This window comes from Trichechus manatus, unplaced genomic scaffold (assembly GCF_000243295.1).
Source record: "Trichechus manatus latirostris isolate Lorelei unplaced genomic scaffold, TriManLat1.0 scaffold00037, whole genome shotgun sequence".
Lineage (NCBI taxonomy): Eukaryota > Metazoa > Chordata > Mammalia > Sirenia > Trichechidae > Trichechus > Trichechus manatus.
The window spans coordinates 5,068,135-5,087,142 of NW_004443973.1; the positions used below are offsets into that span (position 1 = coordinate 5,068,135).

General features: G+C 36.9%; 1 protein-coding gene across 5 annotated transcripts in view; it reads left to right on the forward strand.

The window, feature by feature from the left end:
• Window positions 1-19,008, forward strand: part of SESTD1 (SEC14 and spectrin domain containing 1) — a 93,736-nt gene that overhangs the window by 17,892 nt on the left and 56,836 nt on the right. For 3 of the 5 annotated variants that reach the window (XM_023730525.1, XM_004375464.3, XM_023730524.1), the window contains 3 exons: window positions 953-1,032; window positions 3,817-3,925; window positions 15,444-15,534. In XM_023730525.1, the coding sequence (XP_023586293.1) occupies window positions 978-1,032; window positions 3,817-3,925; window positions 15,444-15,534 (255 nt within the window). In that variant the 5' untranslated portion in view covers window positions 953-977. Of the gene's footprint in view, window positions 1-952; window positions 1,033-1,108; window positions 3,938-15,443; window positions 15,535-19,008 lie in introns of those variants that run through there. The other 2 variants (XM_023730526.1, XM_023730527.1) reach the window with 2 other exon arrangements.

Consider the following 19,008-nt stretch of genomic DNA (forward strand, 5'->3'; position numbering starts at 1 on the left):
TGGTGTTCAGCTGAGTTCTTTATCTCTTCATTTGATGTTCTAGGGTTTCAGGATTGTTGATTCTCTGTTTGGCTTAGTTTTTCGGATCTTTGTTGTGGAAGGACGGCGTGGTGTTTCTGCCTAGAGCGCCGTCTTGCCGGAAGTCCTCCAGAATGCCTGCTTTCTAAGGGAAATTACTTCACCCTTAGCCCTTGCTGTATAGATAGTCCCTTTTTGTGTTTAGCCATTACCCTTGGCTGTGGCTGAGTGGACTCTGGAAAACTGAACCGAGAACAGTGCGTTATGGCTTGATACAGAAAGATGAACTGGGGTAATCAAATTTTTCTCCAAAGGATGTAAAACTGTAAAATGTGAAGAGATGGAGACAATTTTGACAGCAGGAGCAAAAACTGAAACTGTGTAGTAGGAAACAGATTGAGGTGTAGACATGAGGATGAATCTATTAATGTGTTATGGTGGAGCAAAAATGTGAGAAATCAGAGAACACCATTTAATAGGGGAACTGAAAGAACCAGATATATGGAATTAATAAGTAGTGCAATAGAGAGAAGATTGATTGATTCATTCATTCATTCCTTAATTAAACAAATTAACATATTAAGTCACTGCTACGTACCAGGCACTGTTCTAGCCTACAAGTGTTTTCTCTGAAAAACATTTACGTTATTCCAGTGGTTCTCAACTGGGAGCAATTTTGCCTACCACAGGACGTTTGGCAATATCTGGAGACATTTTGGTTGTCACAAGGGGGTGAGCATGCTGGCATCTAGTGGGTAGAAGCAAAGGATGCTGCTAAACATCCTACAGTGCACAGCACAGCTTCCTGCAAAAATGAATTGTCTGCTCAAAATGTCAATAGTGCCAAGCTTGAGAAACCCTGGTTTAAGTGTGTATTTTGTGGAATACAGTAATTGTGATCTTACAGTTGACATTTAACTTTCTGTATTTTCAGAAGTGAGGAAGTTTACTGGAGTGAAATGGAGGCCTCAATAATATTACCCATTCTGAAGAAAAAACTAGCCTTTCTTTCAGGTATGTTTTTGTTTTTTTTTTCTTTAAAATTGGAAGTGTTTTATATATATATAAAATCTTATTTAAATTTTTCTTCTTTGATAAGTTTGACAGAAATGCATTTTTTTTTTTGTTTTTTTTGCATGAAGGTTTTGTTTAAAAAGTATCACGAGACATCTTTTAACTTTCATGGATAGCTGTACAAGCTGTCATTGTTGGCAGTTGGCAGGGCAATTTTTATTCTGTCCTGTAATTTGATTGAAATGATAACACAAGGTAGAAGTTATGATGCTTCGCCTTTTATATAACAATGCAATAATTAATACAGGGCAAGAATAATTGCTGACATCTAAAGGCTTGTTTCTGAAATGTAGTTAGGTATTATAATATCCTGTTTCCTAGTTTTTTTCTTGCATCTCCCTATGAGAAAGTTTCAGTATGCTAGAGGAGTTATAAAATATCCATTGCTTTCACTTTTTACTGTTCGAAATTGATTACAGAGGCTTAAATTTAGCTTCAGTTATTAATCCAAAGTCTGTATCAGCTAAGAAGAGTCAAAGAGAATTGGTGAAATATTTTGCTAGTGTGAGAGCAGTGGTATGGTACACTGGGTATAGGATTTTCTGGAATCTTGGGTCATTGAATAAATCTACACATGCTTGGGAATAGGTACTGTGGCCTCACCTAACTAGGGTTATTCGTTTTATCCAGACTACATTATCTGGTTTTTTCTTATTCTCTTTGGGTCTTGTCAGAATTTTCTTGATATTTATGCTATTAATGTCCTTTTTAAAAAATGTTTTTGTCTGTAAATGGGCATGCTTTCCTAGTATAAGCTATAAAGGATAAAATAAAAAATTGAATTCAGCTAGTATTGTTTCCTTATTTAATAATATTTTCTTTTTTCTTTTTATTACTTCTTCCTTTGTCAGTAGATGCTTAAATTTTCCCCATTCTTTTCTAATATGAATGGTGTTGTAGTAAACATTCTTATCCATAGCTTTGTGCATTGTGTACAAGTTCAGCAGTATAGATTCCTGTAAGTGAAAGTCATTAAATGCATTTAAATTTGTTGGGTTTTGTCACATTGCCCTCTTAGCAGATTTTTTCAGTTTACGTTTCTCCCAGCAATGTGTGAAAATGCGTGTTTTCCCATACCATTGCCGTAGTGTATATTATTATTATTTCATCATTTTTATCAGTGACATTTTTGAGTCCTGCAACACTAATCTGTGCAGCATTTGATTTGTTGACCATACCTATCTTGAAAGATTTTTCCTCTTGGCTTCTGCCCCTTTTGCTTTTGCCCTGGTGATTATTTTATTGTCCCTTAGCAAAAGCTGAGGGCATGAAGTCAGATGTAGTCCTGAATGTTAAACTCATCCTCTGAAGACCGTTCTACAGATGGCCAAAGTGCTACAGTGTAGGTATGAACCTTTATGTGGATTTGGTTTAATGCATGGATAAAACTTAGAAATTTTGAAGAGTAAATGAAACAACTCTTAGCCCGCCCCTCTTGACTTGCTCTCTTGATCACTGATTATTTAAGCCAGTAATTTTTACATTTTTTAATAGGAAGTTTTTTTTATACCTACAAAATCATTCTGGAGGTACTGTTTGAAAGCCATTTATGTGAGCCATTTATAAAAACATAAAACCTATATTCTAAACAAAAACCATATGCAGTTGAAGTCACTATTGATTATTAAGTTGAACCATATGAAATTACCATTTTGCGGTTAAACAATTGGTTGGATATCAACAGTTTATAGGGTTAACCTAATAGAAGGCAGAAGATCACTTCATGAATTGCATTCGTGTCACTGATAGTTTTTTTTCCTCCCACTTGGCACCTTTCAGTTTTTAGTGAGAGCTTTCTGGAGATCGTATAGAATCATTCCTTCAGTATTTGCTGGTTTTTAAGCTTCTAAGATTGCTGTAAACGTCATTTGGGTCAGAAGATGGGTTTCCATGTGAAAGTCAAGCATGTACGGAACTTACAAAGAAGCATTTGTGCACAAAAGTATTAGTTAAGTTTTTAAGTTTGCTTATGGCAAATTGAAGGCGACTTGAACTTATATGAAATGTAAGTGTTCCGTTACCTGGCTTTCAGGCTTCAATACCCATTACCATACAGTCTTCTCGTCTTGGCAGAGCATTGCCTCCTGAACAAAACAAGCTTATCTGACCTTTGTGAGTTGAACTCGGATCATTTTCTTCATAGAATGCCTCCTTCGATTTGGTTAATATAAATTCTTCTCATTTTTTTAAAAATCTTTTCTATGGAACTTTCATATTTATCACAGCTCTCACCATTTTCTAAATTCTTTTTATAATACTTTGTAATATGTTCTGTACAACATAATTTAGCAAGTAAACTCATTATTTCTTATGACTTACAGCTTAGCTTTTCTTCCTTGGTACATAATTGGAAATTCCTTAAGCCTGAAGCCTACAGTAAAACCATTTGTTTTATTTTGCTTGTAAGTGTTTATTGTACTAGGCACACAATAGGTGTTTGATGAATTGATTGCATTAAGCGTCAGACTAAATGGAAGAAAATTAAACAAAATTTAAATTGCTGTGTTTGGGTGAAGATTTCATGGCTGCATTTTATCCTTTTCTAAATTTTCTACAACTGTGTTATATTACTATACACATTTATAGTATATAAAATAAATAGCCATTCTTTTTTACTGATGTTTTAAATCTGTAATTGCTTTAGTAACTGGATACGAATATATATTATTCATAGATGCTTTAGTGTCTGTTACATTTTAAATTTATCTCTTTTTTCTTTAATAGGAGGAAAGGACAGACGAAGTGGCCTCATTCTGACAATCCCATTATGCCTGGAACAGACAAATATGGATGAGCTGAGTGTCACCTTAGACTATCTACTCAGCATTCCAAGGTGACTCTAAAGGTGTCTTTTCTTAAATCTCTATATGCTTTCATTCATCTTCTAATGATTCTTTCTACTGTTAGAAGTGTCTACTGTTAAAGTAGATAAAGCTATCTTACCTGCTTTTATTAGCAGTGAATGTAAAATTAAAAGCATTAGGATTAATTTTGACACCACAGCAAATAAAATACTTACTTTATGCTCTCTTGATGTACTTAATATGTGTCTTAGGCTGGGTTCTCTAGAGAAGCAAAACCAGTAAAGCACATAAATATATATAGAGAGAAATTTATATCAAGTAACCAGCTCGCGTGATTGTAGAGGCTAGAACGTCCCAAGTCCGCAGATCAGGGTAGAGGCCTCTCCCAGTTCACGTAGCTGCAGAAGCTGGCGAGCCCAAGATCAGCAGGTCCAAGAGCAGGGCTTCCGCTCACAGGCTGTGAAGGTCGATGAATTCCAAGATCGACAGGTGAGACCGCAGGGTTTCTCCTGATTCACGTAGCTCCAGGGGCTGGCGAACCCAAGATCGGCAGGTCAGAGAGCAAGGCTCCGCTCACAGGCTGTGAAGATCGACGAATCCCAAGTTCGGCAGATAAGCTGACAGCTCAAGTTGCAAGAACTGGAGATGAGACAGGAGGCAGAGAGAGCAAAAAGTCAGAAACTCTGCTTATATTCAGATGTGGGTCACACCCCCAGGGAAACTCCCTTTCCACTGATTGGCTACTCACAGCATATTCAATCATGGGAGTGATCACATATAAACACTGAGAATCATGGCCCAGCCAAGTGGACACACAATCTTAACCATCACAATATGATACAATTTTTAAAATGCACGTACTGTCAGCTTTTCAGGAAGAAAAAGATAAAGCATCTGTATACCGTGCAACTTTAAAAAAGGTAGTGACATTAATTCAGTAGAAAGCTTCTTTTATTTATGTACCTGTTTCACTCTATAGATGTATCTATAGGTTTTAATATAGAGCAGAGGCTATTAGGAGTTTTACAAAATATTTTTATTTAAAAAAATTATATTTTAACCCAAAGGTCCTTAAAATTTTAATTTTCACATTTCTTGAATGAAGATAAAAATTTCTTAAGTCTCATCACTTCAACAACAGCAAAAACAAAAAAAGCCTTCTTCTTAACTTCCTCTCCATAAGTGATATTTGGGAGCTCAAGTCTGACAGAACATTAGAATCATCTGGAGACCTTTTTCAGAATTCTAATGTCTGGGCATCTACCCCCAGACATTCTGATCTAATTGTTCTTAGAAGCGTGCTCATTAGAATTTTTAAAAAAATGTTTAAGCTTTCCAAATAATTCTAATATGCAGCCAGATTTGCAAACCACTGCAGTAAAGAGTGAGAATGAGGGCAGGGGCAGGGTTTTTGTGTTTGTGTTTGTAAAATGTAGAGGTAAAACAAGGAGCAAAACTGATTCTTATTATATAAGAATGCCCTTAAGCTCCAGATAGTGCATTTTAAATATTTTAGTTAGAGTAATTATTTGTATCCTTTTCCTTTACTTGTAGTTTATTAACATAGTACAGCTTATTTCATTTAAACCACCTTGCAGAGTACAGGGTGAAAACATTTTAAAACAACTGATTTTAATCAAAACTATTTTCATTACTGTAATTTAATGATTTCATTGCTGATTATATTTTCAGTATTAGGGAGCTAGAGATCATAAAGTAAAACTTGCCTATTTTTTCACTCTCTGTAGAGGGAAATTATCAGACCTCAGAGTCAGTGTATTAATATTAAATAACCTTGTTTAATCCTCCTAGCTGCTGATTGCTAATCTATTATTTACTATTACCATATTTTACTTAAATAACACCCACCTTCTGTTTGTTTGCCAACTGTACCATCCCACCACAAGGTATTTTCATAAGCACTGCTATGCCAATTTTTTTTTACATGTTGCTGTAAAAAAATTAAAAAAATACCTCGCGGGGGGAGGGCATGGTTGGCAAACAAATGTTGAAGGTGTGCGTTATTTGTGTAAAAATACATTAGATAACAAACTTTTTTAGGTAACCGATACTAGCCAGACTTGTAGCTAACAAATTTTGCAACAAGTATTCATGGACTTGTAGATAGTTAAATGTATCAAGAAACTTAGTGACTGTCTGAACCAACTGCCTTATTTTGTAGTTCAGGGAATTGAGATCAGAGTTTTAGAGTTACTTGCCAGGGTCAAACGGCTAGTTAGTAGTAGAACTGGGACTAGAATCTACAATTCCTGACACAAGTCCATAGCTTTTCCATACTTCACATTAACAGAGTACAGTGTCAATTAACAATCCAGTTGTATCTTATGTGAAATGAAGTTCTGAATTTAGAATGAAATGCAAAAACCATTAATAGTCAAAATTACTCTTGAAAAATGCCTAAGGAAGGATTAGAGACTTAAATACTATCTTTCCATGAACATGCTGGGTTTTTCTCCAGCATTGGAACATGTCATTGAGGCTGAGTTCTAGAAGACATGGTTTTTTCTCTTTCTGTGATTAGGTTTGTTACAAAAAAATGCATATTTATGTATATATTAGAATGACGCTCAGCTCAGTGGGATACTCACTTTATGAGAGGCACTGGGTAACTGAGGCAGGTTAAGGAACAAACACATTCCTGTCTCCTGTCTCATGTTCACTCTGGGATGGTAAGCCAATAAGTGGAATGAAGGGCAAAATAGCTGGCACTATTTAAATTCTCTCTCGTTCATAAGTATTACATATGATGCTACTCCATTGTAATTTAACATTCATGCTAGTCCCACTGTAATTCAGCTTCTGCTTATAGCCACATACATGCCAGCTCTAGAGAAGACATACGTTGAAGTCAGATGAAAGGGCTTATTCTAGCAAGGCTAAATAGATACTTGGGTAATTTATTTATCTTTCATAATAGTTTTTCTAAAGTTGTACTCTCCCAGATACTTGTGAAGACTCTGAATTGGATTTCTTTAATCAACCTCCTATAACTTTGACATTTAAAAACCTGGCTGCCAGCTTTATATCAGTACTTGCCATTTCATTAGAGAGCTAGAGTGTCTTTTTGAGCTATTTAGCACAACTCCGGATAGTAATTTAGTAGGTGTAATCTTAAGAACCAATTTTTCCACCATTCAGAACTGCTTTTAAATTATCCACCCCCAACATATATGAAAATTTTCAAATATACAGAAAAGTTGAAAGAACTGAACAGTAAACACCCATATACCCACCACTTAGAGTCTACAATTAACATTCTACTTTATTTGCTTTGACACATTTTTATGCATTTATCCTTCCCAGAACTGTTTTTAAGTTTACCCTGTCAGATCAGGCTTAGTATTTAGAAAGGTTTTTCCATGTCTAGTATTCCTGCATTTCTGTGTAACTTGTTTATGTCTCCCAGTCTCCTGCTGTTACAATTCCTCCAGCTGTGAGCATCTCCAGATACCTCAGAAGTGTAATTAGCTAATGTGACCTCTTCCTGCCAGGAAAAGCTCCAAAAGTAGTCTCTTTTTAACACTTTGAATATAACAGTAGCTTTTAAAAATTTATGTAAAAATAAAAAGAAACTATTCAGTTTCTTACGTACACTTTATGCTTATTTTTAATGACCAGGGAGTCATTAGGTGTACCTAAGCAGTGATATATACTATTTTAAATAGTATGAGAATGGGGCATTTCTTGGCCCCTTTGTTTCAGACTCTGAGTACAAAGGCTGAGAAGGGAAGGGTTAGCTTAACTGTAGCCTGACCTGAATACTGAGTTTATGTTCTTAACTCCTCATGTCTGGTTCTATGTGGAGTTCCAGACTAACCATTACTGTCCCATTTTTTTATAAAGGGTCAGTCATCGGTTTTAATATAGAATAACAGAGTGGTAAATTTGAGCCATCATGAATGTTAAATTTTAGGAGAGGTAAATGGAGTTTGTGTTTTGTTTTCCCAGCTATTGCTGTACATTTTAGCCATAAATATCAGGGTCAGAAATTATGATTCCATGATTCAGAAAGCATAACCAAATATAAGATTCCCTTAAGGAGGTAAAGACAAGAAATAATAAATTAGTCTGCATATCTTCTCATAAAAAAGTAAATACTGAGATTACCAATAACCAAAACCTCACAAATAGATGTTTCTCTCAGATCCTTTCATTACATATTTCAAAATTTTAAATCACAAGCATTTTCATATGTGTTAATAATCAACACAAGGCCAATCCGCAAAATGTGAAGATAATTCACCAGCCACCCATGTGACATTTTATCTCTCTGGCCCTAATCACCCAGTTAGGTCTTTACAAAACAGCTGCCTTTACAGCCCTCTTCTGTCCACCAGCCGCCCAGGGCTGGAGTCTTCACAGGTTAGGACTCTGTCCTTTCTAATAAACTGCCAAATAGGCAGACACCATGCCCATTTGGCACTCAAGGCTCCTGGTGTGTCCAATAGTTGCTAGAATGACTCTGAACTCACAGAAAGAGCTATATTCACTGTAACCTTTTTAATATATCCACAATTGGATATAATGATATATTAAGGGTGAATAGGTGCACAGGTAGGAGGTCTGGGAAGAGTTTTTGGCACAGAGCTTCATGTCCCCAGCGATGGGCCCATCCTCCCAAGTTCCAGGGTCAGGGGTTCTTTATAATAGTTATTGGGGCCTCTGTGTATATGCATGAGGGGACCTTAAAGCATAATGAGTGAGTGATTGAAGTTCACCAGGTGTAGTCCTTGGGCTCCCACCTCATTTGCAGTTATTTTAAGTGTTGCCTGGCTGCTTTAGAAAAACAAAGTCACTGTGGATTGCTAGGGAATTCCAAGGGCTATTTTCAGAAACCAGAGACAAAAGGCCAAATAGAGTTTTGTCCTACACATCATATTTAATGCATAGGATGAGATGTGTTTTCAATACTATTATGTGAAGTGTAATTACAAAGCACTGAGTCTGCCTGCTTTTTAAAAACACATGGCAAAGCATATCATGAGTGTTTCTCAACTTTTTAAAATTATCATTCTTGTAAGGAGCTCTTTCAGATATTTTTTCCCTAATTGTAAAGTTCCTGAATAATTTTTCCCTATTTGGTATAATAATAGTTTATAGTTGAATAACAGTCTCTTATTAAATTGTGAGATCCTTGAATTCTGAGCCATGTCTCATTTATGTCTGAATCCACAGTACCAATAAGAACTTGGATACTTTAGGTTAGGTGTTCAGTATACGCATATTGAAAGAATGAAGCTGACTTAGCAATGAAGTCATAGAAATGACTTAGAGTATACCTTGAAAGTGAGTGTAACAGCTGTATAGTTATAAAGTGAATCCTATAACATGTCATTTTGTAAGTGGCACTGGAAGAAACCCAGTGGCAGTCTGCTTCTATAGAGATTACCCAGTGGCACTGGAAGAAACAGCCCTGGCAGTCTCCTCCTATAGAGATTACAGCCAAGAAAACCCTATGGAGCAGTTCTACTCTGTAACACATGGGGTCTCCTGAGTCACAAATCAGTAACATAGGGCAAACCAAAAAAACCAAACCCATTGCCGTCGAGTCAGTTCTGACTCATAGTGACCCTATAAGACAGAGTAGAACTGCCCCATAGGGTTTCTAAGGAGCTCCTATTGGATTTGAACTGTCTGCTTTTCAGTTAGCAACTGAGTTGTTAACCACTGCACCACCAGGGCTCCTTCTATAGGGCAAGAATGTTCCTTTTTTTATTTTTAACTCTGTTTTTAGCCACCTTTGTTCAAAGGAAATTTTATACAGAAGCCAAGTATATAAAATAGAGGTAGAGGCCCACATCCGATTCTGCTCTTCTCCATCTTTCCTTCTCATACCTCACGTCAATGGAATGCCCTTTCTCCCATTTTTAAGGAGCTTCCTTGGAATTTATAGGACTTTATAGAAAGTAATTTGAGTATAACATCTTTATTTGATAATTTATTTGTCGGCTTAGAGTTTAAAAGGACTTGTACAGTCAGGACGAGTGTGATTTTGATGGCCCTATTCTATTTTTTTTTAAATGGCTCAAACTTCCAAGAAAGTTTAACAATGCTGTCATTTTCCTCTCCATAAATACACTTATATAGAAAAAGGAGGTATAATTGCTTTGACCTTACAGTTACTTCAAAGCACTGTAGTTACTAGTTCCTGGGTAGCACAATCACTTTGAGCTCGGCCGGTAACCAGAAGGTTGGAGGTTCAAACCCACCCAGTGGCACTGGAAGAAACAGCCCTGGCAATCTGCTCCTGTAAAGATTACAGCCAAGAAAACCCTATGGAGCAGTTCTACTGTGTAACACATGGGGTCTCCTGAGTCACAAATCAACAATAAAAACAAAATCAACAACAAAGTGCTATGCTTAAGTGCTCTGAACGTGCTTTATGCTGTTGATGAGTGTCTTTTTACTGTTTATTTCATTCAGATATTGAAAATCTAGTATGTGACATTTTAAAAGGTGATAGCTGAGCCAGTATTTTTTTTTGCTATGTATTTTGTATTTTTGTGCCTCTTCCATTTTTTTTATTTTTCAAATGCTTAAGTTCACAAATAGGGATGCACTGACTTTTCAAGTTGGATTACTACAACAGCATCAAACCTGATGTCTATGGCCGCATTCACTCCCCCATAAGCACATAAGTACAAGATTAGTTTCCCCAAAGCAACAGTTCCATCATCCATCTCAGTTTTCTGTGACCTTTTCTCCCTTTTCTACACAGTCAGTTCAGTTTAGTAGCAATTTATTTTGCTGATACCAAGTTCATGACACTGTGTTAGGTACTTTGTGCACTGTGAAGACAAGAAAGACTAAATCTTTGCTCTCAAGGACACTGTTTCAAGCTTGTTTGACTGCTATTAGATTGTCTGTGACTTGACTCAACCTTTTTCAGTTAATATTTCTTGAGTCCTTACTCTGCAAGACAATTCCTCTTCAAATAACTTAATGAGATGGATACTATGTTCTCCATTTTATAGATGAAAAAGTGAGAACAGAGAAGAAACCTGCCCAGGCTAATACGTGGTGCCTTTGCTCATGTTCTTCCTACTCTGTATCCAGCCTTTATGTTAAGGTTCATTAGCTCGGTTTATAGAGGTTCCTCCCAGATTTCTTTCGGCTATTTTCCAAATTTATAGCACTTGCTGTTTCTGACTCTCTAGACATTTAATCATGATGTCCTTAATAATAATTCTTGAATTGTTGCATTTATTATTTAAATCTTACATTGTTTCCGAAAAATTTAAAAGGTTCTTTTATGTTGTTTCCCTCGTGACATTAAATAGAAGAATGTCCGTATAAAGTAAGCAGTAATTAAAATACTGCTTTTTTCATCATTCTTTTGCCTTCCAAAAAGATGCTAAGCTCTTTGAGGGGAGAAACTGCATCTTATGATTTGTATTTGTCACAACTCCATACAGTTCATTTGACTTCTATGAGTCGGAATCAAATCGATGGCAACAGGGTAGTGTTTAATGGGTATGGAGTTCTGCCCTTTATTTTATTTTAGCTCTTCAGTTTCTTCAGGGTGCTGTGTACTCAAATGTGGCCTGAATTGGTTACAGAACATTAGTTACACTGTCCTAGGTGCTGACAAATGGATGAACATAGCAGACCCAGTCTCTGCCTTTGTGACTTTATGTCTTGAAGGTCAGCCAGACAAATGTTACAGATAAATAGGCTATACGTTGGATGTTCATGAGTGCAAATTTAAAAAAAAAAAAAAAAGGCATGAAAAGAGTCGGGAGAGTCCTAGGGTGGGGAGGGGAGTGTGTGGTGATAATTTACAAAGGATGGTAAAGAAAGGCCTTACAGATAAAGTAACATTTTACCAGAGATGATTCAAGACACAGGGACTTGTATAACTGCAAAGGCCCTGAGGCAGGAACAGGCTTAGCATGTACGTACAGCAAAGAGGCCAGTATGCCTGGAGCAGATTGAGAGGGACAGTACTAGGAAAGCAATCAGAGAGAAAGGTTGGAGTCAGATCATGGAGGACCATGCAGGCCTTGATACCAAAAACTCATTGCTGTCAAGTGAGTTCTGACCCATAGCGACCCCTGTAGTACGGGGTAGAACTGCCCTGTAGGGTTTCCAAAACTGTCTACGAAAGCAGACTGCCAAATCTTCTTTGGCAGAGCAGCTGGTGGGTTCTAACCACCAGCCTTTCAGTTAGCAGCTGAGCACTTTAACCACTGAGCCACCAGGACTCTGTGATAAGGATTTCAATTCTTAATGAGAAGGGGAGCCATTGTTGTGTTCTGACTGAGGAGTGATGTGTTTGCATGTCGTCCAACAATTTTAAAGGCTGTCTGTATTTAAAGCATTGTGCTAGAAACTGTCAAGATATTAGAAAGATAATCTTGATTTCTAGAGGCATGTTATGTAGTGAAGATGAATTGTTAACAAGTAATTATAATAAACAACGAAAACCAAACCCATTGCCGTTGAGTTGATTCTGACTCATACCGACCCTATAGGACAGAGTAGAACTGCCGCATAGTTTCCAAGGAGCAGCTGGTAGATTCAAACTGCCAACCTTTTGGTTAACAGCCAAGCTTTTAACTACTGTGCCACCTGGGCTCCATTTATAATAAAAGCATAAGTGAAATAAGTGCTGCAATGTAGGTAAAAAGCAGACCTCTAAGAGCAGAAGAGAAGGAGCAGTTTTATTTGAAAAAAGTAGGGAAGAGTTGCGGAGCTCTAGTGGTGCAGTGGTTAAGAGCTGGTCTGCTAACGGAAAGGTCAGCAGTTCAAATCCACCAGCTGCTCCTTGGAAAACCTATGGGACAGTTCCGCTCTGCCCTATAAGGTTGCTGTGAGTTGGAATTGACTTGACTGCAATGGGTTCAGGGAAGAGTTGCAGGATACTGAATGCAGGAAATCCCTCAGCATCCTTTTCTAGGTCAAAATTGAGCAAGCTTCTTATAAAAGTGTTAACTGTAGTAAAGGAATTTATTTGCGTATCACTTTAGCTTCTCCGGCACGCCCTTTATGAAGAGCGTAAGATGAATATGTTGTTGTTAAAAGCCGTTTAAACCGTAACTCTACTTGTAGGAATGAAGTAACAAAAATATTTCCTTTCAAGTAGCTGAAAGATCGCTTGGTCTTGCAATTTTAAAATAGTATCTTTAGATTGCATGCGTTTTTCTATCCATCTTAGTAAAATGTGAGAAAGTTATGATAAAGTGTGTTTTTAAGTACTCTGAAAGATAAATGTAGAGTATTTCATGCCCTTAAGCTCACTACAGATGGTATTTGCAAGCTTCATTACTTTTACAGTCTTAATGTATAAATTAATTTAGAATGTTCTTTGAAATATAAATGTGTTGTTTGTGTAAAACTTATTTGCTTAACAAAATAATTGTTTAACCTTTATCTCAGAGATGCAGTCACCAGTGACAAGAAAGTACCAAATTGCTTTTTGAAGATGTCATCCTTCTTGGCTCTAGTCCCAGCCTAGGTGAAGTCCCTCCACTGGACAGCTCTGGGTCTCACCTCCCCCTCCTGAAAATTTCTATCAGAGGGCCCTTCGTCCTCTGAGTTTGCTGACACTTCTCTGAGGGCCACCAAACAGCCAGCCACTCTACCTTGACTGCTCCTCCTGGGTTTGCCTCTTCACTCAGTCTTAGTGGTCTTCCTGGGTGTCTTGCTGGTGGGAACTCTAGGAGTTCCCTCCTTTCCTCCTCAGCCCACAACCAACAATTAGGTGTCAGATTTGCTTCCCCCAGCAAGTCTTTATATGCCGTTGCTAACCCTGAAGTGATCATTTTATTGCCTCACTTTTTCTCCTGTAACCAATACTCAGTGGATCCTTTGTTTTATAATGCAAAATCCAAAATAGAGTACTTTAAATTTTTAAAAATTGAGATATAATTCACATACCATTAGAAAACACCCTTTTAAAGCATACAGTTAAGTGGTTTTTAGTATATTCACAGAAGGTTGTGCAGCGATCACCACTACCTAATTCCAGAACATTTCCATCAGTCCAAAAAGAAACCCCTGTACCCATTAGCGCTCACTCCCCATCCTCCCTTCTCCCAGTCCCTGGCAACCACTAATCTACTTTCAGTCTCTACAGATTTGCCTATTCTGGACATTTCATACGAATGGAACCATATTATATAATGATATGACCTTCTCTGTCTGGCTTCTTTCACTTAGCATAATGTTTTTAGGATTTAGTCATCTGTAGCATGTACCAGTGCTTCATTCATTTTTATGGCTGAATAATATTCCATTGTATAGATATACTCCATTTTGTTTATTCATTCATCAGCTGATGGACAATTGAATTGTTTACATTTTTCGGCTATTGTGAATTATGCTGCTGTGAACATTGATGTGCAGATTTTGTGTGGACATGTTTCAGTTTGTCTCATCTTCTTGGCACTTTTTTAATTATTTTGTAAGCTGGGCTTCTATCCTTGCCTACAGAGGAGTCTGCTTCTCCTTCCAGATCATTAGCAGCTGCATCCTCATACTGTGCCTTTACTCACTCTCAGTAGACTGGGATATCGTTTCTCCAAGAACCACTTTTGGGGACAGTGTGAATGCTTGGAAGGAGTAGGGAAGGGACTAGTTAAATCCTCTGAGGTTGTTGGATTTAAATATCCAGGAAAAGGTCTTCTGTTTACTTTTCCTATAGTACAGGCAGCTGGGAGAACTTTGGGTGGGGAGAGGTCTCGCTACCAAATCCTTGCTCTGCTAAGCAAAGTTGCAGTTCCTTCCACAGTACTGGATGGAGTGCAGTTAAAATCCTTGCATAAAGTTGATTTTTGTAAGTAATAATAATGATGTAGCTGTGTAGATTTGGTCTTTTGAATGGAGTTTTTTTATACAGAAGTTGTTGCATTTTATTAGGGTAGACTTCTGGGAAGTGCTTAGTAAATACCTGAATAGTTAAATACAATAGCAGGAACACATTTTGCAACACTCAAGATAATATTTTGTTGGTCAAGTGACTAAAAATGCTAAAGTGAGAGCAAGGGTGGGTCAGACATTGTGTAGTCAAGCTTTGAATTATTATGTACACCAATTGCTACCTCATCTCATTAAATTTTCCCAAAAGAGCACCAAGAAACCCATTTCCAGTGGTTTAATGAGAGCTTGCTTTGTTTCTTGTTTTAAACTATCCATTCGTCAACTTTGTACTTCTGGCAGGAATGAGAGGCAAGAAGTAGGTAACACCAGAATCCCATTTTACAGATGAAGAAATTGAGAGGCTGGTGGGACTATTTGATTGTTGCTGGGGTTTCTTCACTTCAGACATTGACTTTCCATGCTTTTGAAGTACTTGTCTTGCCTAATTAGCTTGCGAATTGTAAACATTCCTCAAATAAGAAGAATAAATTGCTTGAGAAAACTGAAAGGATACTATGAAGAATTTTATTTATTGACAGTGTAAACCAAACCAAGTGGGATTAATTCTACTGCTATATGATGAAGCTTTAAACCTTTGCTATTTAGAATTTTGCAGAATAAAATCTAAAGTTTGTTTTAATACTTTGTAATTTTGTTTTGTTTCAGTGAAAAGTGTAAGGCTAGAGGATTTACTGTGATAGTGGATGGCAGAAAATCACAGTGGAATGTGGTGAAAACAGTAGTCTTAATGCTACAGGTAATTTTACTTTTGACTATCAGGAAATGGTTTTATTTTACAGCAACAGATCATGGTGGTACTGGCAAACCCATTTCATTCGCAGTACTGTGCCCAAGCTCAGCAGTGACAGAATTCTAAAAATGCACATATCACTATCAAACTGTGATTCAGTTAGATTAAATTCAGTTTAGATTCAATTCTTTAAAATTTAGAATTTAAGTAGTAAAATGAATGAATTTCAACCCTCTTCTAAAGGCTTTTAAGTGATCTAAAATAATATGTCATGCTTACATAATTTAAGTAAGTAGGCCAGTGATTCTAAAAGGATCGGGTATACATGATCAGACTCACCTGGGGAGTTTTGCATGCTGTGATACCTATACCATCTTCCCTTCTCCATCTCATCCTGATACTGTAGGTAGAGAGTAGAACTAGTTACGTGTAGGTGAAAAAACTTCTCAGGTGATTTCTGACATACTTCTCCTTCCATTCCCTGCTTTCCTCCAAAAAAACACACCAGAATTCATGATGACTATAATTCAGAAGGAATTTACTTAATGACTGTGTCCTCAGGAACTTTAACAGCACACAAATTAACATTTAATAAACACCTACCATTATAAAATCTTTGAGATCTGATCCCAGTTTTCTGTTTTATATTTCTTGTATTCTTCACAGAATATTTCCATGATGCCTTGCATGTAGTAGGTATCCACTAAACCCTTGTTGATTTAATGTAAGAGTATTGAGAACATTATGATCTGATATGGAAAAATAAAACATCTGAGCAGTTGAAAGGGGGAGGTGGATTGCTCTCATGCACCTGGGTTCCCTTGAAAGGGCTTCTAGAGAAAGTAAATTTTAAGTGATTAAACAAAATAGATTATATAATTTAAATGAAAGAAAGTGAGAAAGGGTTTCCTGGCAGGAACACTGATTTAGTGATGGTGCAGAAATGAAGGCAATACAATGAAGTGAGTTGATGGAAGGCCAGGGAAAATACAAGTTGTCAGTAACATGAACATTCACTAAGTTAATTGTCAGTGATATTAAAAGAAAGATCAAGAATTTTAAATGAATTTGAGAAGAAATTGGTGCTGCTTTAGGGTTCTATGGAAAGGGATATAATTAAAAATTTCAAATGATGCCTAAGGAGAATAATGCTTAATGCTTTATCTTTTATTTAGGATAATTAGGAAAAAGGGGGTAAAAGGGGTGGGAATAAGGTGGTAATTTTAGTTTTAGTGTTTGATATGGTTCAGGTACTGAGCTAAGCTTGCTATATAAATTATCTCATTTAGTTTTATCCTCACATCCTCGTAAAGCAGGTTCTGTTATCCCCAAAGGTCAACACAGGCGCGAGGATTTTAAATCTTATCCAGGCTCTCCTAATGAATGTGGGGAGGATCAGGATTGGAACTCAGTATACCCTACCTCCTAGGCCATGGCTTTTGCCATTATAGCATGTATGTTTACCAGCCAGATGTACATCTGAGGTGGTCCCCAGTTATCTACCTATTGCCTCATTCGTCTTAAGTTTGTGGCCTAAATATTCCATCTGTTAAACCCTTCTTTTGCATTAGAAAGGACATAGCCTCTGGAGGACCACTTTTTAAGCATAGGTTGGTGTTTTATAATAACTTTTTCTGTCAAATATATTTTCAGTACTTTTATATTCCAAACCCTGAAGATTAACTCTTTTCTGTAAAGGTTGTTAAAATAACTATTAGGTGAGAAATCCATTAATTATCACCTTGTGTTCTTCCTTCCATCCTGTCATTCAATTGTGTCACAGATGAGCTGTTTGGGACTTGCTGTTTGAACTGGACTTTGATCAGTGGCAGTTTTGAAGAACAATCAATGGATGGTTTAATCCTCTCTTGCAATTTCTTTTCTGATAGGTATTTTAACAACTTTTGGATTTATTAATAACGTTTTCAGCAAGTTGCAATGACCTGTTGTTTACTCCTAGTCAAACAGTGCTTCCACCTACAAAGTCATTCATTGCTTTCATCTCAAAAAGGACCAGTACTACACGTTTGGGAGCCCTGATTTTGAAATAGTAAATTTAAAATGTAATACTAGTTGAATTTTTATAAAAATCTTCCACAGTTCAATATTTGAACACATCTTGGATCTACCCTAAATTTCCCAGACCGGAATTTATTCTGTTATCTTTATTACAACCCTATACAAAGTCATTGCAGGGTCACCAGATTTCTGACAAACCTAATGACATGTTTATATCCTAAGGTTTTATATTTTCTCCCAATTAATGATGTTGGTAATGATAACTGCTGATAATTATTTAGTGGTGCCATTTATGATCTAGAGCAATGATTGGTCCCTTGAGTTTATAAATAAAATTTTATTGGAGCATAAGTATGCCCATTTAATTTGCTTATTGTCTGTGGCTACTTTCACACTATAATGCAGAGACTGTATGGCCCACAAAGTCTAGAATATTTACTAACTGAGCCCTTCAGAAAAAGATTGGCAAGCCTTGGTTTAGAATATATGAAGTGGCAGGACTTCGGGTCAGACAGACCTGGTTTCCACTCCAGCTCCATCATTTTTTAGCTCTGTGATCTTGGACAAGTAATTTTAATTCTCTGAAACTCAACTTACTCTTCTGTAAAACTGGGAGAATGAGATCCACTTGTTATTGAGGACTCATTTATTCAACAAATACTTGTAAAGCATCTTCTGTATTCCAGGCATAGGCATAGATAGGCACTGGAGATGTCAGAGTGACATGCACCTGCCATTGGAAGTTTATATTCTACTTGAGGAGTAGGACAATAAGCAATTAAAGCAAATTATTACATAATGTGATATTACATAGTGATAAATGCTATGAAGAGAAATAGAGCAGTAAAAGGAGACTGAGTCAGATGGTGCTATTTTTGATAGGGTGACCAGGGAAGACCTTGCTGAAGACGAGATACTTGAGTAGAATCCTAAACAAAGTGAGGGAGCAATCCTTTTAGGTATAGGGCAAAGAACGTTCCAGACAGAGGCAAGGGCACAATGTACTAGGAAGAGAGTGGTGTGAAATGACGGGACCTGAGCTTGGAGAGCCTCGTAGGCCTTGGTAACAGGTTTGAATTTTTTCTGGGTGCAAGAGGACATCAAACAGGGAGACTGTTTAAGAGGTTATTTCAGAAGACTGGCTACTTTGGGGCTGTTAGCAATCCAGGTGGTAGAAATGGTTAGATTTAAGATATATGTTGAAGATAGACTCTACAGGACTTGCTGATAAAATATTCGTGAAATATTTTTTAACTCAATAAATGTTAATTTCCATTCTTCTTTAGGTAATATGACTAACCATAATTAGTAAACGTAAAATTGTATTTGTCAAAGATTAGCTCCTTCAAGGATGCCCTTTATCACCACACCTATTTAACATTGTGCTGGAAGTTCTAGCTAGAGCAATAAGGCAAGAAAAAGAAATAAAGGGCATCCAAATTGGTAATGAAGAAGTTAAAC